Raw genomic sequence first — 26,099 nt, forward strand, 5'->3', positions numbered from 1 at the left:
TTAGGACTCAGATCTCTGGGATTTCTTTACCTGGCTTTCACTTTCATTTGTTTCATTTTCATTTGTTTCTTCTCCAGCTTCTTTTGCTCACACCTCAAAGCAGCTTCCTCCAGCCTGTGTTGTTTCTCAGGATCTTCTTCATTTGTGATTTGCTCCTTCTCTCCTCTTTTCCTCTCCTCATGATGAGATTGTACAGCTTCCTGTCTCTGCACATATGTCAGTTTCAAGTTCTCCTCTAGTCAGCAGATTCTTAATGGATGGTTTCTTTGCAGTGAGATCTAAGACAGCCACAGCTCCAGAGATGAGGAACAGCAGGAGAATGGCCAGCTGCAGGATTCAGGTTGGCATGGTTTTGTTATAGGCTTCCAGGGAATGCATCTTATGCACAGTGGAAAAGATATCAATGTATGACATAAATATAAAGGCTACACATACTATGACAAAGCAAATATACACAATAACCAATGTAAATTCATAATACTGGACATCTGATGATGATATTCTCAGCATTTCAGAAGTATCACAGAAATACTGCTGGATCACATTGGTCTTGGTGAAGGGAAGCCTAAACAGAGCACCTGTGTGGCTAGCAAAGTAGACCAGACCAGAGGCCTAGGACCCACCTGCAGCCTGGGAGCACAGACTCAGGGTGATGGTGAGCCAGTAGTGCAGAGGGTGGTAAATGGCCATGTAGGGGTCATTGGACATGATGACCTCTAGGAATCCAAATGCCACAGCTCCAAAAAGTATAAATAAGAACATCTGTGCAGCACACTCTTCTAGGGATATGGTCTTACAGCCTGTCATGAAATTCACTATGGCTCTGGGAACAATAACTGAGATGCTGCTGTGGTCTAGGAGGGCCATTTTGCTTATGAAAATGTGTATGGGAGAGTGCAGACATGCATCTGTCATGATGACAGTGACTGTCATACGATTCCATTAATGCTCCCAGACAAATCACTAAGAACAGCACACCTTGCAGAACCTGGAGCTCCCAAGAGCACATAACATCCACGAGGAGAAATTCTGTGAAGATGATGAGGTTGTCCATGTCTGCCCACCTGCCTTGGTCTCTGCAGAGTCAGGGATTAAAATGATCAGTGGATGAACCAAACAAATGCTGAGCACCAATTAGGCCTGTAGTGTGGCTTCTCATCAGGAACTCAGGAGACAATAAATGGATAAAATAAAGCATATTGAAATCTAGTGAATTTACATATTTCTGTTTTGATTTTTTCCCCAAACTGGTGACATGCTTTTAGTTTCTATACTCATATCAGGAGAGAATTAACCAATTCAGTATTTAAAATGAAATCAAATTTGATCTCTCATTTTTTGCATTTGTTTAAAATGACTTTTCTAATTTTACTTGGAGACCTGAAATATTTTTCCCATTTGCTGAAGTTTTGTGTGGTGATCTCACACCTACTCTATGAGAGCTTCTCTGTCAGCCCTTGGGTTAGGAAATCCCTCATCTGTTCTGCATTCTGTCGGTCCTAGGCTGGAGAATGACTGTAATGTGGCCCTTCTGTTTCTGATGTTCTCCTCAGTTCTCCCCTAACAGATCTAATGAATGAAACTAAACCTCCTTTGACAATGACTTTGATACAAAGGACACCAGGATGGTCATGGTGCACCTTTCTCTTGCTTCAGATGCTCTTCAAGACCAGTGTGTGAGCCCTTTCCTTCCCTCTTTGCACTGTTAACTATGCAAGTGTGATATCATTTAGGATGTAGAAGTTCTATTTTCCTATTGGCAGTGCATTTCCTATTTTATTCTGATACCTCCTTGCCTGCATATTTTATTTAAAAACTTTGAAATACTCCTCCAAGATGCAAACATCAGCTGGACATGGATTCTAATATTTAATGGAGTGACAACTTTCTCTGCAGATGTCCCTTGTGTTGATTTCGGGGTTTTTCTAAAATTTCATTATTCTAAAATTATTTTAAAGTTAATTAATTTTCCTTTGCTTGTTTTGAAGAATTCTGATATTAAAAAACTGCTTACTAATTTTCTTTTCAGTATTTCAATTAATCACATCGAGAGTTCTACTCTTGTTTTCTCTAATTTTCATTGGTAAAAAAAAAACAGAATTGAGGTATTATAATATTGAAAATATTTTCATTGGCATTTGTAATACTTTGTAGATAATTACTATGTCATTAAAAAATTTGCCATTTTCCTGCTTTTTATGTGTATAAAAATTATTATTTGCTTACAGTGGTACATTAACATGGCTTTGAGTATTTTACAAAAACATCTAATAGTAATTGTTTTGTCTGGTAATTCTTTGACTTACATGTGGTTTCTTCTTTTAGACTTATTTGTTATAAAAAGACAATCATTTGAGCACAGAATGTCACTATCAAAACCAAATTAATGGATGAAACTGCTACTCATGACATGGTGTGGATCACAGATGCAGACCACACTATGATGATTTTATTTCCTTTGTCAAATTGACAGATAGGGGTCCTCAGACCTCTTAGTCTCATTCTCCATCTCTTCTTATTACATGTACTTCCTCTCAGTGCAAATTCTCAAGCTTCCTTGAGATCAATTCACCTTACAATTTAATTTTGCACAGCACATCCTGGCCCTGTGCAGAAGAGGAAACACAGATTGCTCCTCCTTTTCATTTTTTCAGTGATGTGTTGAATTTAGCAAGGATCTCATTTAGTGTCTTAACACTGAACACAAACAACACGCAGGATTGTGAGGTTGGACTCATTACTCTATTGCTCAGGTAATTTTCTATGGGTTAATTTCTGTATTTCTGTTAACATTAGTAATGTGTAAGACACGTAGAAGTATCTATGAAATACTTCAAAATTTTAAGCTAATATAATTATTTCAGCTACATATGATATATGTGTACTATAAAATAGCTTGTTCCAGATTCTACAGTTTATCTTTTTTTGTATATCCTTTCATTGATACATTTTAGGTGTACAATATAATGACATTCATCATTGGAGATATGCACCTTTAGATATTTTCTTGGTTCTTATTTTTCTCCCTTTCCCTGCCCTCCCTTCAACCCCTCCATCCCTCCACATTTACAAAGACTTTGTTTTCTGTTTTTAATTTTCTCATATTAATTCTATTCCCTTCTTTCCTTTCCCCTACCCCTCCCACTTCCCCCTCCCCTTTGCCCTTTTTCTCCCTATTGCACATTATCTGTTATACCCTTTAGTCATTATTTACACTCTTAGTTTCTCACACTAGAGAAACTATTTGGTATTTACACGTGTGTCCTGTTTTTTTTTTTCACTTAAGAGTATCTCTATACTTTATCTTGAGCAATTAGTTTTTCAAATGGTCCAGGAGGAGCCATGTTTCATTTAAGGTCCAAGTCAGAAGATGGGAATTATAGTGGTTGGAAATTGCCATGGAACAGGGAAACAGGCCATTTTAATAATGACTTGACATGGAATTAAAAGGGTAATGAACAAATCAACAAATCTATAAGCAGATGAAATTTATGACAGCATTTCATGGAAATCAAACCAGTTTTTAAACATAGCCTTTTAATTAGCAAAATAATAAAGGTTGAGAGATCTAGTGTGGTCACTATTATGCTCAATTTGATGATAACTGGAATTTATACAGTATCAAAATGATAATGCTGCTTATTTAGATAAAGTGTGGTATTTCACCCATTTAATAATTTGTGGCAAATAAACTGTCTCACTCACACTGTTGTTCACATTTTAAAATTGTGGCCAAATAAATTCAATGCATGACTGAGAAAATGAAAAGAGGGTCAATCTGTGTTACCTCTTCTACTGGTGGAAACCAATAGTGTAAGCATCCCCAGGATACATTTGAAATATGAAGGATTTAACGATCCACCATACATGTGGGAAAGTTCATATTGCAATGAGTGGAAAGAGATTTGATTAGTCCTATTTTCACTCTATAACTAATTGAAATTAAACATTAGTCTATAACACTTAAATTGCACTAGAGCATGAAGAAGAATTTGTCCTCAGATATAAACCCATCAAAATGGGCAACTTAATGCAAAACGCTCCTAAGCTGGCTTTGCATAAATATAAATGAACTTATAATAAGAAATCTATCTCAAATATTGGCTCTTACAGCCTAACAACTTATTGCAGACCCTAAAGTTGACCAGAAAACTTCAATTCTCTTGCTAAATTTGTTTTAGAGAACAGGATTTTGGGGGGGCTGTTGGACGAACAGGGCAGAATAAAGTGGTAGTGAACACCTTCTACTGTAGTTGGATGAATACATCTAGTGTGGTTGAATCCCTGCTGAAAGAAATCAATACCTTAGCTACTTTTGTCAACAATACAACTCCTTTTTTCTGGCTCATTTAGGGTGTATTTCCATTTGCTTGGTTGATTCATGATGCTCTTGCTGAGTTCGCTGAGTTATCTAATTATGACCTTCACTCTAGACATTCTAATTGTCTACTTTGTCTGCTGTGTCACCCTAGTGTGCTGCATCTTCATATACAGCCATCTGTTACATGTCAGGTGGTCTCACTATGTCTATAATAAAAATGAAAATAAGAATATGAAGAATTATCCAACTAATTTGACATTGTCAATTGTAAATTCCAAACTAGGACAAAATATGTAAATTTTAATGGGGATAGAAAGTGGTACCAATGCTCACATACTTGGACAATCTTTCCAACGTGAGAAACTGAGTGTCATTAAGCTTAAGTGTGAATTTGACTTGGATGAGAGCCACCTGTGTGATTAGTTAATCTCACTTTTGTGTATCTGGCTGGGTCTTAGCCACGTGCCCTTACAGTTCATATATGGTCCTTGGTTCCTTCCTCCCTGAAGCTATTTCCGTGCTATATATTCTGGCTTTGTCGCAGTCATTTGCTATGATGTTCCTTCCCTAAAACCAGCTGATCAAGGAATGAATCCTCTAAAACCAACAGCCAAATTAAACCTCTGTTCTTTTAAATTATGGGTGTCATAGCTTTTGTCCCAGAGACAGGACTTTACAAGAAACAGTGACTGTGAGTGGAGTCCTTTCTGTGACTATGCCTGACCATAAAGTTTAGAATTGGATTGATGGAGTTTAGAAAGATTTGAAGATGCAGGCTAGGGAAACCCTAGAAGGCTGTAAACAGAGCTCGATAGTGATTCTTGTCAAAGTTCAGAGGATCAGAATGCTGGTGAGAATGTGGACAGTAAAGACCAGGTTTAGGAGGTTTCACTGGGAATTAGGATAATATGAGGAAGTAGACTACAGGACATGAATATTGCACACTGTCATGTTCTTATAAGCTTGCATTTTTACTGGATGACACTTGGGAACAGCAGTCACCATATTTTGGGAAGACCTCATAAAGACACTCTGGAAAGGGGAGTTCCAGAACTGATTCATGATAAAACTCCATTTCTAGTCAACATAATTCTGGAAATTCTACCAGAACAATTAGGCAAAAGGAATAAAGGCATACAAATAAAATTAAGAAAAATAGTGTGTGAGAGAGAGGGCAGAAGAATGGGGAAAAGTAAGAACCAAGATATATCTTGTAAAGGTACAAATTCACAATGATGAATGTCCTCATATTGCATACCTAACATGTACTGATAAACTTAATAAAAGTGTGTGATAGTTAACTGATTGTGTCAACTTGAGTAAGAAAGTCCTAACTAATTGGATCAGCCTATTTCTGCATGTAGCTAAAATTATTTACTGGATACAGAAGACCCACCCTGGGTGTAGAGGTACCAGGCAATAAGGCTTGATGTCTGAATGAAATAAAAGGGAATTCAATCTTCAACTTCACCTTAGATATCATCTCTGCCTTCCAGCACACACATTTCACCCTCCTGATAGGGACTTGCACTGGACACTACAGTGACCTCCAGGCCTTTGACTGGATCCTTTGGATCTCCATTATGCAGACAGCAGCCCTTTTACACTCTTCCACACTTGACTGTGGGAGGAAATTGTGAGCCAATCCTGTAAATTCTTATGTATTTTTATATCTTGCATTAAATATACTTCTCTAGTAAGCATCGACTGATAAAAAGTAAAACTCTCTTTGCTTTCTGATTACATGGTCTTACAATTATGTAAAGAAAACCTGAAAATTTTATCTGTTAGAAGTGATAAATTTTGTATTACAGAGAGAGTAATCACAGCATGGTGCTGACACAGAGACACATGCACCAACAGAGGAAAAGTCCCAAGAAGAAAGAATGTACTTAGATCAACTGATGCTCATGAAAGAACCAAGAATACATAATGAAGAACAGTCTCATCAGGAAATGGAATTGGGAAACCTATACTATCAAAGAGAAAAAGGATGTGTATCATCAAGACTGTAGAGAAAGGAAAGCTCCTGTGTACTACTGATGACAACATAAATTAACAGACATAGCAGAAGACAATATGAAAACTCCCCAGGAAACCAAACTCAGACTTATCCAGTGACCCAGTAACCCCACTTCTGGGTGTTAGTATAGTGAGCTGGAATCAGCACACTGAATGCAGTGCACTGCTGCATTCTTTGCCATGTTGCTAACAACAGCCAAGACATGATGCGCATCAAGTTCTGTGTCCACCATTGATGAAGAAAGACAGTGTAGTGTGAACACAGCACAGAATGTTATTCAGCCCAGAGAAGAAGGAAATCCTGTCTTGTGACACTGTGGATAAACTGGAGGATATCATGCAAAGTGCATAGCCCAGGCACAGGAAGAAAATCCACGTGATTTCATTTGAATGTGGGTCTAAAAAAGATCAAACCCTTTTTTTCATGTGTTTATTTGCTGTTTGTACTTCTTTATCTCAGAATTATATATTCATCTCAGATGCCCATTTTTGAATAGAGTCTTTAAATTGAGGGGGGTGTCTAATGTTTTGAGTTCTTTATATGTTCTAGATATTTATCCTTTATTTCAGGGACAACTGGCTAAAAATTTTTCCCACATTGTGGATTGTCTCTTCACTCTGTTGATGATTTATTTTGCTGTGTAAAGCATATTAATAAGAGGAGATTCCAGTTGTTGAGTTTTTGCATTTTCCATGTGATAAGATTTTTGTTAAGTCTTTGTCTATACCCATGCATTCAAGATTTCTACCTATTCTCTATTCCAGCAGATTTCATGTTTCTGTTTGAATATTTAGATGTTTGATCCATTTTTATTTTAATTCATGGTGAGAGACATGGATCTAGTTTTGGTCTTCAGCATGGGGAAAGTCAACTTTTCCATTTATTAAAGAGGTGCCTTTATTCCAGTGAAAGTGTTTGGCCACTTTGTGAATGATAAAGGGGGTGAATGTGTTTGGGATTATTTATGAATCTTCTAATCTGTTCTATTGATCCTCACCATCAATGAGAGATCCAAATTAAAACAAGGCTGAGATTCCATCTCATTCCAGAAAGAATGGCTGCTATCAAGAAGTCAACCAAAAAAAAAAAAGATATCAACCAATAACAAATGCTGGAGTGGATGTGGGGAAAAAGAAATCTTTCTTCATTGTTGGTCAGAGTGCAGACTGGTGCAACCACTATGCAAATAAGTGTGGAGATCCATAAAAAAACTAAGATTAGAGGTCTGAGTATCTTTCCAAAGGAGTTAAAAGCATCATACAACAGATGTGCACCTATGTGCACAGTATTAATAGCTGAATCGTGGAAACAATGCAAATACCCATCAATAGATCAATGGATAAAAAAGATGTGGTTCTTTTATACAGTGGAGTATTACTCAGCCATAAAGATAAACTTGAGACATTTCTAGGTAAATGGATGGGCCTTGAGATCATACTCTCAAGTGAAATAAATTGGACACACATGTATTGCACTGTCTGTGGTGTGAGCAACTGAAAGTATAAATAAGGACCAAACTGTATAATAGATATTATAAAATGGAGAGAAACTGTTCAAAAGGTAAGAGGAACTAGGAAGGGGAAGGGGAAAAGAGGGAGGGGAACGGGAAAGGAAGGAAGGGAAAAGAAAAAAAATGAAAACAGAAAGATAAAATGGAAACAAAGCTTTGTAAATAAGGCAGGGAAGAGAAGTTTTAGAAGGGGAGTGGAATGGAAAAAAAGGAATCAATATATATATCATTTACAAGTAAAAATTCCCTATGATGAATGTGATTATTATGTATATCAAATATTACCAATAAAATTAAGAAAAAGACCAAAGGCATAGGAGAGAGTAGGAACAATAACAGAAAGTTATTATTAGAGCAGGGTTTTTTCAGGCAACATTTGCACACATTTAAATGAACAAAACTTAAATGTATCCAATGACATTTAACAAATATAAGAAATTTTATAACATAATCCAGCAGCCAGATTTTTATGGAAAATGCATTGTATGTCAAAACTAAAATTAGTGAGAAGGGAAAAACATTTATATATTTGAAATTATATTGGTTGTCTGGCTCAGGAAAGGCAAGTGAAATCCCATATCTCTTTATTTATCCTGTTGCAGTATTGTGTTTGGTTGACTAAAAAGAAAAATATTGTCTTGCATTGATGTATGATTAGAAAGGGAGGAGTATTTCAATCACACTTTCATATAATACTGATATTTGTCATTTATTACATAGTAACACAAAAATGCTTGTGATTTCTAGGGAACAGGGAAAGGGGACTTTACTAGAACCTCTGCAGTAAGTTCTAGTCTCCTGCAAGCTATGGCAGCACAAGGTGAATTAACTTATTATACAATAAAGGTGGAAAAAACTGAGACTTGGAGAAGAAGCTGAGCTTTGGGTCTGATCAGTGCTGCTCTGGGCACCAAAGGCAAAAGCCCCCAGTTTACTGCACCTTTTATTCAGTACATCAGAGAAACAAATGTAACAAATGACTTGCAGAGAGTTCAGTACATCATCATAAACAAAGTGTAACAATCCAAGAACAATGAGGAACTGAGTAGTTGAAGATTTTGTTCCTCCCAGGATGTCTTCAGCTGCTGTAATCCCGTCCTGGAGCATCACTGCATCACCCAGATCATTGAGGTCTCAGTTGTGACTGGGAGGCAAAATGGAATTATGTCTCTGAATGCCATAGCTGGCCTGTAGGCAGGAGAACTAGGCCTAATCAAATGATTTTTCCCTAAAATTATGTAGCATTGCTCCTGACATGGATTTATTGAAGAATAAATGAAATGTGGAATCTAAGTCAAATTAATGAATTTTCAAGGTGCAATTTAAATTTTTTTAGACTTCCTTATGATTCATGCATGATTTTGTAACATCAAGTATTGGTCATCTGAAAAATACCAACTCACACAGAGATGCCTCTCTCCCAAATGTAGCACACTTATCAATGGATATTCTGTAGTAAATCCAAATAATCAATTTTATAATCAGATATGAACTTGAAAATACATTGACTGTCCAGCAATGTATGAACTATTTTAATGGTTCCATATTTAATAATTCTGTATCACACAAAATTTAGTCCTTAAGAACTCTCTGTTGGAAATTTAATTAGTCTCAATGTAGTGGCCAAGAATGCACTCCTATTAGATGCTGGAAGAAATGGGCTCCTTGGAGCTGGGATCACCAGGTCTGCAGAGCTCATCAGAAGTGTGACCCCCACATGTGCTTGGTGAAGACTCACCAGGCTCACAGGTATTTCAGAAGCAGGGCTGCAAGTACAGTCCACACTGAGAGTCTCACTGAGAAGTCAGTTTGCATTTACTCACTGAAGAGAGAAACAGGAGCAAAAATCTCATCAAGTTCCCTAATGTGGAAAAGTGATATTCCTGTAGTGAAGTCTGACTCATTACTTCATGGCTCAGGTAAGTTTTTACATATTAATACATGAATTTCTACTAACATTAGAACTGCATATATCATATACAAGAACCTATTAAATAATTTAAAGTCTTAAGCCAGTGATGGTTTCTTATTATCTTTGCGTGCTTATAGAATAGACAAAGTGTTTCAAATTGTAGAGTTAATTTTAGGCAATTAGTTCTCAAATGCTCTCCAAAGATCTTTTTTTATGTTTGCTCCAGGTCAAAGACAGAAATGGTTATTAACTTGGAAGCCAGCATTAGTCCATGCAAATTCACTATTTTCTTGCCCTAGAGTTAGTAGGCTAACAAAGAAATATATAAGCAGATGAAATTTATAGGGTATTTCATCCAAATCAAACCACAAATAGTCTTTAAATTAGCAAACAATGTTGAAATGTATACTATTGTAATTATGGGCAGTTTTTAACAATAGCTGTATTTTTAAAGTATATAATAATGTTAATTATTTAGATATATTAATATCCTCCCTTGTATGAGTTTTGGGTTTGTCCTGCTCTTCTTTTTCTAGAAGCTTGAGGTTCAACATCAGGTTGTTTAATTGGGCTTGCTCTGTTTTCCTAATATGTGTATTCACTGCTATGAATTTCTCTCATAAGACTGCTTCCACTGTGTCCCATAGACTCTGATATGTAGTATTGTCATTGTCATTTAATTGAAGGAAATGTCTGATTTCTTCTTTAACTTCCTCTGTGACCCATTGGTTATATCAGAAGTGTGTTGTTCAGTTTCCACATGTTTATGAGGTTTTTCCAGTTTCTTTTGCTATGGATCTCCAATTTCATCACACTGTGGTCTGATATCATACAGGGGATAACTTCAATTCCTTTGTATTTTCTTAAACATGTTCTATGGACGAGCATGTGGTCTATTTTGGATAAAAACCCCTGTGCAGCTGAGAAGAATGTGAATTCTGATTATGTGGGGTGGGACACTCTGGAAACATCTGTTAAGTTCATTTTTTCAGGAGTTCGATTGAGTTCTAATATTTCATTACTTATTTTTAGTCTAGTTGATCTATCTATTTGTGACAGTGGGGTGTTGAGGTTCCCCACTACAATTGTATTAGTGCATATATGACTTTTCAAGTCTGTTAGTATTCGTTTTATATAGTTGGGTGCACTAGTGTTTGGTGTATAGATATTTATGATTGTCATCTCTTCCTCTTGGATTCTTCCCTTTACAAGGATGTAGTGTCCTTCTTTGTCTCTCTTAATGAGTGTTGGTTTGAAATCCACTTGATATGCAAAGAGGATAGCTACTCCTGCTTTTTGGGGGGTTCCTGTCACATGGAGTATTGTTTTCCACCCTTTAACTTTCAGTCTATGAGTTTCTACCACTCATTTAGTAATTTCTGGAGAATTTGTATTTACAATAATTCTGTTGTCCACATTTTAAATTGTGAGCTCAATAATATCAAAATACTACTGAGAAAATGAAGAAGATTTAGATGGAACAATTCTTGGATTTCCTCTGCTCCGCTGGATCACAATGATTGTGAAGAGAGACTAGAGATTTAGCTCAATGATTCCATTGCATGCCTCACAAGCACAAGGACTCAAGTTCAATCCCTGGTACAAAACTAAAACAAAAAAATGACTGTGAAGAATAGAAATGAATGTAGCATTTATTATACGTAAGAAGAAAAGATGGACAATGGGAGAAAGACTTTTGTGGCTCATATCTGTTATTTTGATAAAGGAAAGTAAAAATAAGTAGAAGTGTGGTTTGCAGGAGTAATCTACTGGATGTTAATAGTAACAACTTGATCAGTTAGTGCTAAATTTGAGAGTAAATTTCTGTGCTCAAAAGATTTGCTCCTCATTTAGAGAAATGAAACAAATAAAAGTAAGCATATGTTATTCAGATAAATCAATTCATATAAAATATTCTGTAATAACTGGAAATCCACATAAATGTATGACTAAGCAAATAATTATTATCATGCATGGAAAGCAAAGAAAATTATAAATATTTCTGTAATTTCAAATTACATATATAGTATTAAAATATATGGATGCTAATCATTTATATATCATATTTCAATTTTGTTTCTCAGCAATGAAAATAAATAATACTGAGATTAAATCTCTACATAGCTAATTTTAGTACCGAAAAGATAATCTCTAAATAGTTGCTTATGATTTGGAATGCTTCAATACAATCATGAATAAGTAAATTAAATTTATAATACTGATTATAGAAGGAGGAGATTTTAGTCAAATTTTGAAAGCAGGTAGAGGGAAGGTCAGGAGAAACAATTGACATGTAAATGCATATTAGAATCCATGCATAGCAGAAGGTTGCATTTCAGAGGCATACTATAATAAGTTTATTTGCTTGTTCTAAGTTAAAAAATGCAGACAAGAAAGCACAAGAAGAGAACACTCTACACACTGCTAACAGGAAAAGAGAATTTCTATGACCTGAATCAAATGTCATAAATGATGCAAAGAGGGAACGAAAATCCTCACACACAAACACACCTCTTGGAAGTACATGAAGGGGGAGACTGGTGTCACGTGACCAGGTTGGTGTCATTCTCAGACAATGCATGTAGAAGCAATCTAACAGGATATCTATCAGCACTTTGGCAAAGGAAAGAGAAATACAAACATCCCTTGGATTTCAGGGTACTTTATTTTATCCATTTACTGTATCCTGATTTCCTGATTAGAAGGCATGCTGTAGTTTTAATGGGTCCTCAACAATTTGCCTGTAGCATCATCAGCTCACCTTAACCCCTGACTCCGCAGAGATGATGGCAGGTGGGCAGACATGGACAATATCACCATCTTCACAGAATTTCTCCTCATGTATGTCACAGGCTCCCAGGAACTCCAGGTTCTGCAAGGTGTGCTGTTCTTAGTGATTTATCTGGGAGCACTAACAGGGAATCTGTGACTGTCACTGTCATCATGACAGACACACACCTGCACTCTCCCATGTACTATTTTATAAGCAGTGTGGCCCTTCTAGACCTTGGGAGCATCACAGTTGTTCCCAGAGCTGTAGTGAATTCCCTGACAGGCAGAAAAACCATATCCCTGGCAGAGTGTGCCATACAGATTTTCCTCTATGTCCTTTTTGCAGGGGTAGAATTTGCCCTCCTGGTGGTCATGTCCTATGACCACTATGTGGCCATTTGCCACCCTCTGCACTATAGACTCATCATCACCCCAAGTCTGTGCTCCCAGGCCACATCTGGCTCCTGGGCCTCTGGTCTGCTGTACTCTATTATCCACACAGGGGCTCTGTTCAGGCTTCCCTTCACCAAGGCCAATGTGATCCAGCAATATTTCTGTGATGTACCTCAAATTCAGAGGATTTCATCTTCAGATGTCCAGTTTTCAGAATTTGTAATCATTGCTCTAAACATTTGTTTTATGTTACTGCTTTTCTTTTATGTGTATGTCATACACTAACATTTTCAAATGTTCTTAAGATGCATTCTGTGGAAGCCCAAAACAAAGCCATATTCATCTGTATCCCAGAACTGCCCATTATCCTATTCTTGATCATTTCAGTAGCAATAGCTTACTTAGGTCTCATTGCAAATGAACCATCCCTTCATAATCTGCTCACTGTTATTTTCTATAGCATGATGCCCCCATTCATGAACCCCATCATCTACTGTCTATGCAACAGAGAGATAAATGCTGCTCTGCAAAGAATGTCCAACAGATTTTCTGAGTTCTCAGTCAAGGATTTTTTTGACTGAAACATGAATATTAACATACAGCTGAAAGTGATTTAACTTACTTGCTGTATGTTCTTACATTATGATCTAAACATGGGAATTATGTATTTTCTTTGTTTTTATATATTTTCATGTCTGTACTTGTTATGATGAAATAAAAATTTACATATTATTTTCCTTGCTGGTTATTTTGTATATATCGTATATTCTATATCCATTTCTGAAACACTAGATGTCTGGCCCATACCTGTTTTGAATATATTTGGGATCACTTTGAGCTGACAACAAAGTCAGGCAGCATGGGAGCTAGTTCTGAGCAACTTGGGGAAGTGCAATGAGTGGACCTGTGAGAAGACCCTGCTCTCTGCACTGTGTTCTTTGCACTCACTCTTTCACTCAGACTGGGATAAGTGACAAGGAGATTAGACAGGGGGACAACTCAGGCCTGAGAACACAATGGGGTGATCAACACTGTGAACCTTGCCAACCCCTTCTGCTTCATCTTCTAAAATGCTTTTGATACATTAAATGAAAACCAGGACACAAAAAAACTGGCCTACAAAATACTGTAGTTTGGAAGTTTTGGGTTCTGGATGAAAAGATGCATCATGTTGATCCTCTCAAACCTTGGCTGTAATGAAGAACAAGGATCAGAGTGTAACACAGAGACAGATGGAACAATGACTGCTATTGGGATTTACCTGGAAGGCAGAAGATGCTGCTTCCATGTGAGCTAGATTTTTCTCATTAAGTAACCTGTATTAATGGATTCACTCATAATGGTAAGCATTTTATTTTTCTGACTCTGAAGATCTGAATCTGCATCCTAGTAATTAAAATACATATTATTTTTGTGTCTCAGAACCAAATTGAGTTCCAAATTCTGCACCTGTTTCACATAGAAGCCTTTTCTGGGAAAAACTCAGCATCAAGTCTCTGGTGCCCATTTATGCCCCATCCATCACTGGAACAGCAGGTGCATCAGGCTCCCTGCATTTCTGTACTTATTCCTCCTGCCAGAAGGAAGTGGTGTTTGGGACCATGGACCTCCTGTCATCCAGATCATGTCTGGTGAAGGTCTGGATGTGCCTCACCCTCCTCTGATACCTGAGATACCTCAAATTTCAGTGTTTCATTGCTGAGCAGGGTATATCTATTCTTCTCCAGCTTTACCTAGGTTTAGGTGACAATCACAACTGTATGTAAGGTACAAAGTTAGTGTGATTTCTGCATTTGTAGAAATATTTGCTCCAACCAAGCTAACATGGGCACATTTCTTTTTAAAATATGTCTGTATCTAGCTCATTTGCCTAGCTGTTTTCAACATAAAAATCAATCTCTAATTCGTTTTTAAATGTCACTCTTACAAAGATAGTGTGTTAATAATTATGAATCTTTGAATGTTGAAACATAAATTTATTTTGTCCTAATCATTTCAATTTAAATTTGTATTCAGATTTTCTGTCCAGGTATATTTTCCTCCAGAATTTTGAATGAACAAGTAGATTGACTTTTATTTTCCAGAGTTAAATTATAAAATTAGGTCACCCCGGTTCCTTTTGTCTTTCTACTTAGATGGTATTTTTCTTGATGGCTTCGTAAAATTTCATGTTACTATTTGTTTTTGTGTATTATGAACTAATGTATCATCATAAGTTAGAGTATTTCAACCATAAAACTCAAATATTTTCTTATGGGAAACTTTATTTCTAGAATTTTTTGTTTTAATAATTTCATTTATTAATTAATTCAATTGTTCATTGACAAATAATTGTATCTAATTATGTGATGGAGTGTGATTACTTATGTTTTACCAAACAAAATACTTAAATGTGGCAATTTAAGAACTCTATCATTTGATATTTTTATCAGTTTTATCAGTTTGAAGCACTTAAAATCTACTTTTTTAGCATACATTTAATATGCATTACATTGCTATTAATCTCAGCATTCTGTGCAACTGATCACTCTTATAACTTGTATCTAGATGTCCCCCAACAGACTCACGCACTCATAGGTACAGCTTTTCTGAGATGGCTGGATCTAGGGTATGTGGTTAAATTGTTATACTACGATTATGAGTGTGTGATCATTAAATTGGTCCACTGATATGTTAAGCATGGTTCTGGGTGTGGATAATGGGAAGCTCACCCTGGTTGAGGGTGGCACTATCCAAAAGCCTGGAAGTGATAAAAGGGAGTGGCTTCTGCCTCACTGCTTGCTGTCTTCTGCCTGCCATGGAGTGTTTCTCCTCTGTGGTGCCCCTCTGCCATGCCATTCTGCCTTGGAGTCAGCCAACTATGGATGGAAACCACTACAAACTGTGAGCTAAAATAAACCTATCCTTTTAATTGTGGGGGTTGAGTATTTTGTCTCAGCAATGAGAAAAGTAATTAAGACAATCACTTAAGCTTATTCTTTCTGTTTAATTGAAATTTGTACACTTCATCAATATTTTCCATCTCCCCATCTAATTCCCTCTACTAATCTGGTAACATTAATTTTTCTTTGTAGGTTTATGAAGTCAACTTTGTGAAAATCACATATAAGTGAATCATGGCATGTTTGTCTTCCTGTGCCCTGTTTATTTCACATAGCAGAGTGTCCTCTAGGCGCAGTCATACTTATACACATGAAAGAAATTCCTCCATTTTTGGGTGGAATAGTTTTCCTTGAAGTGTAAATGGCTCATTTTCTTAGCACTCACCAACTCTGTTACTTTCATTAGAACAGTTTTATTGGTACACTGTAGATGTGCATAATGATCACATTCATCATCATAGGGAAGTTTTACCTGCACATGATATATCTTGATTCTTCTTTTTCCCCCAATTCCTGCCCCTCCCTTCAACCAGTCTTTCTTTCTTTATTTACAAAAGCTTTGTTTCCAATTTTTCCTTCTATTGCCTTTTTTCTTTCCCCTTCTTTCATTTCCCCTACCCCTTCCCTTTTTCCCCTTCCCAGTTGAACCCTTTCTTCCTATTTCCCAATATGTATAATACATTTTGGTCTTTATTTATGCTTTTGGTTTCTCACACCAGAGAAACATTGGAATATATAGACATGTATGTCCACTTTTTTCACTTAAGAGTATGGCCTCAAGGTACATCCATTACCTAAAAATGTGTCAATTTTATCTTTCTCATGGCAGAGTAGTAGTCCATTGTATTAAAAAAAAACACATCTTCGTTATCCATTCATCCGATGATGGGCATCTTGGCTGTTTCTATGATTTAGCTATAACAAATTGTGCTACTTTAAACTTGGCTGTGTGTGTGTGTGTGTGTGTGTGTGTGTATATATATATATATATATATATATATATATATATATATATCATTATGTTGTGTTGCTTTTAACTCTTTGGGGAATATGCCAAGAAGAGGAATAGCGGGGTCAAGTGGAACTGTGTACAAATGGAGGAGAGTACTTTGACGGGATTAATGAGAATATGTATTTTACTGTTATAATCACTTTTGAAATTCCAACATTCAGCATGTTTTGATCCCACCTCATAGACCTCATAGTAAGTGCTGGTGAAAATTAGGAGGAAAATGAACACTTGTACTTTGTTGTTGAGATAATCAGTGGGTTTAGAAAATATGAAACGTATCTCAGAGATTCCTTATAAAGTAAACAAAGAAGTCTTTTAGGATTCTGAAATTCTGCTAAGCACATAGTTAAAAGAAAAAAATGAGTATTTTTGATTGCTATCTGCACTCATCTACTATAGTATCATTCAGAGCATCCAAGAGAGGTGATAATTTCTGTGTCCAAATGAACAAACAAATGTGATTCACAGACACTGCAAAATTATTTGGAATAAACCCCCCAAAAATCCTACTTGTATAACAGCCCGGGTGAACCTTGGAAACCTTATGCTCAGTGAAAGAAGCTGGGCACAGACAGGCAATTGCTGCATGATCCAACATGTCCAAGGGCCTAATGTGGTGGAAGTCACATGGAAGGAGAAGAGCAATGAAGAGAGGTGGAGGGAAGGAGAGGTGGAGATGCCAGTAGGAGGTGCACAAGTGCCCTCACTCAGGATGAGTGCATCCTGGTGATGAGTGTGTGATGGTGTGGGTGTCATAACCTAAGTGTAACGTGTGCTTGAGGCCTGTGGAGTGAGTAGACTGAGACTTCTCACTACACCTATCAGCAAAGTGATAGCTCTCTGAGGTCATGGACAAAGAAAGGAGTAAAAATGCCCTATTCACAGACATCATGATTTTCATTGTTTTCCTTGTTTTAATTACTTATGTATTTTATTAGTACATGTTTGAAATACATAATGATTGCATTTCTCATGGGGATTTGGTGCATGTCCATAACCCATCTTCATCTCTTTTGTCCCTTTCCCTCCCAACCCTTCATGCTCCCTCCAACTTTTGTTCCCCTTCCCATTGGAAAAAGCTCTAATTACATTTTTGTTCAGTTCTCTCTTTTTACAAATCATTTTCCCCTTTCTTCTCTTCTGCTCCATCTCTTCTCCTTTCAATTGAAAAAGTTATCCCTACATAACATCTTGCACAGATGATGATGAAAGGGCAGAAGGGCTCACACACAGGTCCAGAAGAGCTCTTAAAGTGAGAGGATAGGGTGGGATGACCAGCCTGGTGTACTTTAGATCAAAGCCATTGTCAATGGCAGCTCAGGTCCACACATTAGATCTGTTAGGGAAAACTGAGCAGAGCACCAGCCACGGAAGGGCCACACCACAGTCATTCTGCAGCCCAGGACCTACAGAGTGAGGAGCAGATGGGGGATTCCCAAACCCAGTGCCATTACAGAAGCTCTCAGAGACAATGTCCCAGAGAGCCACAGAAACCTAAAGCAGAGTCTAAGAGTCAACATGACTGAAAGGAGGAGGAGCCACACTGGACAAACTCAGAGAAAAATCAACTAAAACACAGGTAACTGGAAGGAAGGAGGGACACACTTCCTGATGCCCAAATCAATTTGAAATGATAGACCAGTAGATCAAATCAAGCACAGCCCTGGACATGATAAAACAATGTATCAGCCCACAGGGCTGAGAGTGAATCACTACACTGGGAAGTTCCCCGGAAATTGATGGGCTGAAAAGAAGCAGCTCTCTCAAACCACAAAGGATACATTTGGGAGAAGCCTCTGGTCCCTTTAGCCTCCTCCTCACAAAGGGCACTGCTACTGTCTCTGGCAAACACTGAGGCAGGGCCTCCAGCCCAGGCCCTTGCTTTCTTTACTTTTTCAGTCATTTTCTTCAATGTTGGGACCCCAGTGCAGCTAAAAAAATGTGATTTGTGACCAACAGCTTGAGAGGAAGACACAGAAGCATGTGGGATTTTAGCAAGGGCAATTCACCCCCTGGAGTGAATTGGTCCAGCAGCACAGGCCCAACCAAGTGGGTCAGGACAGGATAGAGAAGTGTCAGTGGGGGTGAAACAGGAGGCTGTGCAAAGACCACATGACCCAGAACAGCCAAGTGTGCTTGGGACAGAGAGCAGCCATGGGCACCACAGCAGTGGGGAGGAGGCTTGTGTGGACCAGAGAGGGGCACTCAAAGCTGCTGGCTTAGACCAGCCCAGCTCCCACAGATCAAACTCTACCAGTCCGGGTGGGGAGGCACAGCCTGGTTCTGGGACACTACCTGCCTTGGACACTCCCAGAGAGGACTAAGGACTCCTGAGGAATTTTACTTTGTTCTTTTAATTGTATTTCTTTCTTTGTTGGTTTTGTTTCCTCATTCTTTGTTTTGTTTGTTTGTTTGTACAGTTATGTTTACCTTGTTCTGCTCATCCTCATTCTTTCCTCAACTATCTCTCTGGAGTTGACTGTAATTTAATGTGAGTGTAAATCCTTTCTTGTCTTTCTGGTTCATGCAGATATTCTTTTGCTTTATTCTTCACGCTTTTTCTCTTGCCCTCTTCTCCAGTTTCCCAAACCTTGGCTGATCATCTGCTGTCCTCCAGTATTGCCTCTACTACATCTCTGTTCATCTCCCTCCCTGTGTTGCCCCCTATCCCTCTTAAATTTCCCCCACTAGTGGATAAACTCACCCCACTAAAAGGAAATTCATTGCATCCAAGCTCCTATTTTATGCTGGATTGCATTATATAACTGCACATCTTGCTCCTGTGATTAAAGTTACCAAGTCAATAGTTACCAAAGTTTTTCAGTTTCTAGGCTGTACTTGGTACCAATATTGATAATTGTACTACTTTTGCCAGGATGTCCTACCTGTTGTAATGAGTTGTTCTCTCCTGTATCACAACACTGAGATTGTATGGTGCCATAACCACCACCATATCCCAGTATCTAAAGACTAGGTGCTGAGCCAAATAAATACCAACTTCTGATCCTTAATAAATTGGGAAGTTAGGAGCTTGGGACAGAAACAAGAATCACATGTGCCCAAATGACCTCTCTGAGAAATAGACATTTCCTAGAGAAGGCTTGATACTAGTGATAAAGCTGTCTGCCATGAGAAATTCACAAGCGTGAACACAGAAAACCAAATTTTAAAAAATGTTAAAACTGATGTGAAGGAGAAAATAATTAGGTGTCCAGGTAGATCTAGAAAATGTACTCTTAAAAGTAGCCAGTAAATGAAACATTGTGGGAAGTGATTGCACTTTAAATACTGTAATGCTTAATTCTGTCATCCTTTGAATGCAAAAAATAAAAGGTTATCAGCATTTTGGGGAAAAAAGAAAAATAGAAATATGTATGTTCAATATACTTTATTTTATCCATTAACTATACTCTGATGATCCTGGATAGAAACTACTCTGTAGTTTTACCAGGTTCTTTGCATTCAGCTTGGAGCAGAATCCTCTGTTCACTTTAACCTCTTACTCTGCAGAGACCACAACAGATGGACATGGACAACCTCAGCATCTTCAAAGAATTTCTCCTCATGAATGTCACAGGTTCCCAGGAACTCCAGGTTCTGCAAGGTGTGCTGTTCTTAGTGATTTATCTGGGAGCATTAACAGGGAATCTTGTGACTGTCACTGCCATAGTGACAGACACACATCTGCCTCTCCCATGTACTTTTTTTATAAGCAGTGTGGCCCTCCTGGACCTCTGCAGCATGTCAGTTGTTGTTCCCAAAGCTGTAGTGAATTGCATGACAGGCAGTAAGACCATATCCCTGGCAAAGTGTGTTGCACAGATTTTTCTGTATCCACTGTTTGCATCAGTAGAGATTGCCCTCCTGGTGGTCATGTCCTATGACCACTACATGGCTATTTGCCACCCTCTGAACTATGGGTTCATCATTACCCAAAGTCTCTGTTCCCAGGATGCAGCTGGCTCCTGGGCCTCTGTTCTGGTCTACTCTGAATAGAAAGCACAAGCTCTCTATTCAGGCTTCCCTTCACCAAGACCAATGTGATCCCACAATATTTCTGTGATGTACCTCAAATTCTGAGGATTTCATCTTCAGATATCCAGTACTCTGAATTTATAATGCTGGCTTTAAGTTTTTGCATTGTCTTGGTATGTTTTGCCTTCATGTTTGTTTCATATGTTAATATATTTTTGACTGTGCTTAAGACTCATTCAGGGGAAGCCCATAACAAAGCCATATCCACCTGTACACCACAGTTGTCTGTTCTCTTTTTGTTTCTCATTTCTGTGTCAGTGGCTGCAATAGGTCCTATTCCACGCAAACCATCCCTTGAGAATCTGTTCTACACCATGGTGCTCCCATTCGTGAACCACATCGTCTACTGTCTACACAACAGGGAGCTCAATGCTGCCTTGCAAAGAATGTTCAACAGATTCTCTGAGTTGATGTCAAATATTTTTATCACTAAAACTTAAATATTAGTCCATCGAATGAAGATAGATTAGTTGATATTTGATGTTCTTCCATACATTGAAATATACACCTGTGAATCATCTAGTTTTAGTTGCTTATACATTATTTTGTTGCATACAGTTTTTTGGTGAAGTACAAATCTACATCTTCATGTTCTTGCTTGGCATACTGTATATGTCATACATTTTATTCCTCATTCCTAAAACTGGAAGTTTGGTTCACATTGCAAAAATGTTTTGAATATATTTGGAATGATTTTGAGCTAGAAAGAAAATAGGCACTATATGGATCAGGGTATGCTTTTTATGTTCCACCTTAACAGACACCTGTGCTGTTGAGAGAACCTCAGGTGCTGGATCTGACCAACCTGGAGAAGTGCACTGAGTGGTCATGTGAGAAGACCCTGCTGTCTGCACTATGCTCTCTGCACTTGCTCTTCCACTCAGGCTGGGATGGGTCACATGGTGATTAAAAGGGGACAACTGAGAACTGAGGACATAGTGGGGCTTTGGAATCTGAGACCTTCACCTGCCTCTTCTGCTGCATCTTCTAAAATCCTTTTGTTCAGTCAATGAAAATTCAAGACACACAAATAAATGACCTTCCAAAAAACTGTAATTTGGAAATGTTTTGTTTCTGTGTGTAATTCAGATGAAAACATGCAGGCTGGCCTTGATCCATGCAAACTTGGTGAGCAATGAGGAAAATGAATCAGATGCCCTGTGTGGTGCACCATTTTCTTCCAATAGCACACAAAATAGCACATAAAAACAACTTCACTCCAAATGAGAAGTGTTTTGTTTCTCTGACTTCCAATTGGTGAATCTGCAAACTGGTGGCTAAAATGCATATTGGCTATTTTGTTTTTGAGAACTTAATCTCAAATATGCTTCCTGTTTCATCTAGAAGCCCTATCTGGGAAAACCTCAGCACGGAGGGTCTGGTGCCCATTGAGCCCCAGTTCAGCCCTAGAACAATAGGCTCCCTACATTTCAGTACTTATTGATAGAAGTAAGTGGTGTTTGGTTCCATGGACCTCCTGTCCACCAGACCTCATGTCCTGGTGGAGGTCTGAACATGGCTCACCCTCCTCTGATGCATGGGATACCTCAACTTTCAATGTTTCATCACTGAGAAGGTACATCTCTTAAAAGTTAAAATTTGTGTGAATGTAAGACACAGAACTTGATTTGATCCCTGTAAATTTGTGAAATATTTGCTCCAATCAGGGCAACTAACACATCCACATTTTAAACAAAATATATCTGCATCCAAGTCATTTTTGAATCTATTTTTAAGGTAAAAATACTGTAATTTAAATTTGGATAATATTTACAAAGGTGGGATGTTAACATTCCTGAAAACTTTTGAATGAATTCCTTTTGCTCTATCACTACATCTATCTAAATTGATACATAGACTTCCTCCACATACTTTCATCCACATATTGGAATGAACAAGTAGCTTGATTTCTAATTTTCAGGGTTAATTTATAAAATTATTTCAACCCAGTTCCTCATTTTATCTTTCTGATTCCTTATTGATATTTCTGCTTGTGCATTTCCAACGATTCTACCATTATGAGTTAGACTTTTTCAATAATGAGGTCAGGGCTTTTTTCCTTGGAAATTTTTTACTTTTACAGTTTTTCCATTGGAAATTATATGTATTCATTCTTTGAAAAGTAACAATTGCAAGTATTTGTGACACACAGCATGATATGTTTACAAATTTCAATGCTTCAAAGAGGCTAATTGACTAATCTATCCCCGGTACACTTACCACTTCGGGGTGTGAAACATTGAAAATATACTTTTATCAGGAGGTGAAAAATATTTCATGCATTGCTATTATAGTTACTATTCAGTGCAAACATATCTGTAAAGCTTGATCTTTCTGTTTAATTAAAATTTTGTGCATTTTGATCTATATTTACCCACTACCCATCAAACATCCACTTCCAGGATCTGGAAACATTCACTTTGCTCTATAGATCTGAATTCAACATTGTTAGGTTCCACATGTAATTTATATCATGTGTATTTGTCTTTCTGTGCCTCCCTTACAGCAAAATGTTGTCCAGATGCAGATATATTGGTGCAAATAAAACTACTTTCCCCATTTTTAAGACTGTATAATATTCCACTGTGTGCATATGCCACAGTTTCTTCATCTTCTTATCTGATGAGGGAACCTAGGTTGCTGCTGAATGTTAGCTATGTGAACAATACTGCATTGAAGGGGAGTGAGCAGATATTCCTTCACTAGATTGAATTCAGGTCCTTAGATTCATACCCAGGGATGGAATTCCTCTATCCTATGCTAACTCTGAGTTTTGGAGAAACCTCCATGTTGTGCTCATGTGCAAATCCACCAAAGGGGACCAAACAGTGATTTTTACCCTACATTGTCTCAAATACAGCCACCATTTATCTTTTTGGCAATAGGCACTGAAACAATTGTGAGGTAATGTCTCCTTGTAGTTTGCATTTCCATTCCTGATGACTAATGAAGATGATCAATTTTTCATGCATCTATTGATTACTTTGTGTCTTCTTTTGAGAAATGTCAATGTAAGTATTTTGCCTTTTCTTTTATTCGGTTATTACATTACTTCATATTGAGTAGTTTCACTTCTTTATATAGTTTAGGTATCAGTCACATGTCACTACATGGCTTGCAAATATTTTCTCCCAATGTGTTAGTTGTCTCATTCTCTATTAAATTTTTTTCTTTCCTATGAAAGACTTTTAGATAAATGCAATCTCATATAAAATGCATTTTGTTTGTTTTATTTGCTTTTGTACTCTGTACTTTCACAGTCATACCTAGGAGACTTCTGCCCATTTCAACATTTGGCAAAAGTTCCCCTACGGTTTCTTCTAGAACTTACAAAGCACAAAACTTTAAATAAAGTTCTTAACTTGATTTTTGTATGTGGGATGAGATAAGGGTCCGGTCTCATTCTTCTCCATGTGAATATAAACTTTCCCCATATCATTTATTGAAGAAATTTTGCTTTCTATTGCTCACTTTGTCAAAGCTCAACCCATTTTAAGTGAAATTCATCAAAAAATGATGGTGTGTCCTTTCATCCACCTTATTCACAGAATCTTGCATGGAGTGAGCTTTGAGTCTCCCCCAAAGTACAAAACACTACAAAAGAGAAAGGTTTTTGTGCAGATTCTAGATTTCAAGGCTGGAACAACATAGCAACTAAAGACACCCACAGAAGTCTCCAGAACCCCTGAAAAAAGTCACAAGAACAATGGGATAAGTATGTATATATGGAGGGAAGCACTTTGAAAAAGATTTATGATAATTTGTCATTTATTCCATTTTTGTTTAATTTAAATACTCATTGGCCTTATGATCACACCTCCTAGTGTTTGACAATATTTCGAGAAGTGTGAACTCTTGTACTTGGTTGGTGAGAATGTCAGCAAATATAAAAAATATGTGAAACAAGTGAACTTTGTCAAAAATTAACATAGAATTCCTTTAGGATTCGGCAATCCTCCTGTGGGGTATATATTTAAAGAGAGGAAAGAAGGATCTTGAAATGGTATCTGCATGCCTATGGTCACTACAGCACCATTCCTAACATCAGACTCAGGTGAATTAACTTAGTGTCCAATGGCACAGGAATGGATTGATAAAAGGTTGTTCACACACACTGGACTGTTATTTGTTCCAAAAAAAGGAAATCTTTCCACATATAAGAAGCTGGAAGAACACTGGTCATCTTATGTTCAGTAAAAGAAGAGGATACAGAGAGGCAGTTACATACTGCATGACCCCACTCTTCTGATTGACCTGAAGTGGTGGAGTCCTGTAGAGAAGGAGCACAGTGATGATGAACTGCAGCTGCAGGGAAGAGAAGGTGGAGATGCACATTTCTGTCCTGAAAGGTGAGCACTTTCTGGCGACTTTAACTGTAACACTATGAGTGTAAATAATAGCATTTTTACATGTTCTTGAGGCCTGCAAAGAAAGCAGGGTGAAAATGTTTTCACTACCAAAATAAATAAATCAATAAAGTGGTAGGTATCTGTGATGATGGATAAAGAATGAAGTAAAGCCGGGGATTTAGCTCAGTGGTTCCACTGCCTGCCTCACAAGGGCAAGGACCCGAGTTCAATCCCCGGTACCAAAAAAAAAAAAAAAAAAATCAAAGAATGAAGTAAAAATGCCCAATTTAAGAAATCATGATTTTTAATTGAGAAATTACTACAAATCTGCAGAAGAAAGAAAATGACTTGAAATTAATAAACAATATGATCAAGGGCACAGAATAGAACACCAAAATGCAAAAATGTGTCATATTTCTATATATCAGCAAAGAAAATCTTGAGAGGAAAACTAAAAACAGGTAATACCTTCAATTAATAAGAACAAAGAGAATGTAGTATTTAAATAAACTCTTAAATACAATATACACTTTATTTCCTGTGTACCATAAAAATCTGATAAAATATATTAAATTTCCAAGTGGGAACATATACCATACTGAGTGTGCAAGTGATAACACAATAAAGTTTCTCTTTTGTAGAATACTGATGCTGTATATTCAGCATAATTTTATGCAGAACACCAGTGTCATCCTGTACATCTATACAAATGATTCAGGAAAATTAAATGCACAATATAATGTTCTTAATAACAAACCAATAATGTTTTAGAAAGTTCATCTTGGAGGAATCATTCCTTTTATAGAATTTTAATTAGATTAAGTAGATTTAATGTTAATGAAAGTTCCAATGCTTAATATTGCTTATCATTAGTGTTTTTACATCTTGTG

General features: G+C 37.3%; 1 protein-coding gene across 1 annotated transcript; it reads left to right on the plus strand.

Moving 5' to 3' along the window:
* Positions 1-20,353: 20,353 nt before the first annotated feature.
* LOC147826832 (olfactory receptor 14I1-like) lies at positions 20,354-20,821 on the plus strand. Its single transcript, XM_087216976.1, has one exon. The coding sequence runs from the start codon at positions 20,354-20,356 to the stop codon at positions 20,819-20,821; it is 468 nt and encodes a 155-aa protein (XP_087073102.1).
* The last annotated feature ends 5,278 nt before the right edge of the window (positions 20,822-26,099 follow it).

Source organism: Heterocephalus glaber, unplaced genomic scaffold, assembly GCF_053883595.1.
Source record: "Heterocephalus glaber isolate CG9 unplaced genomic scaffold, H.glaber_assembly_v1.0 deba00001461, whole genome shotgun sequence".
Classification (NCBI taxonomy): Eukaryota; Metazoa; Chordata; class Mammalia; order Rodentia; family Bathyergidae; genus Heterocephalus; species Heterocephalus glaber.

Excerpts from the sequence above, each read along its gene's own strand:
- LOC147826832 (XM_087216976.1), top strand. The coding sequence starts at position 20,354 with ATGGACAACCTCAGCATCTTCAAAGAATTTCTCCTCATGAATGTCACA.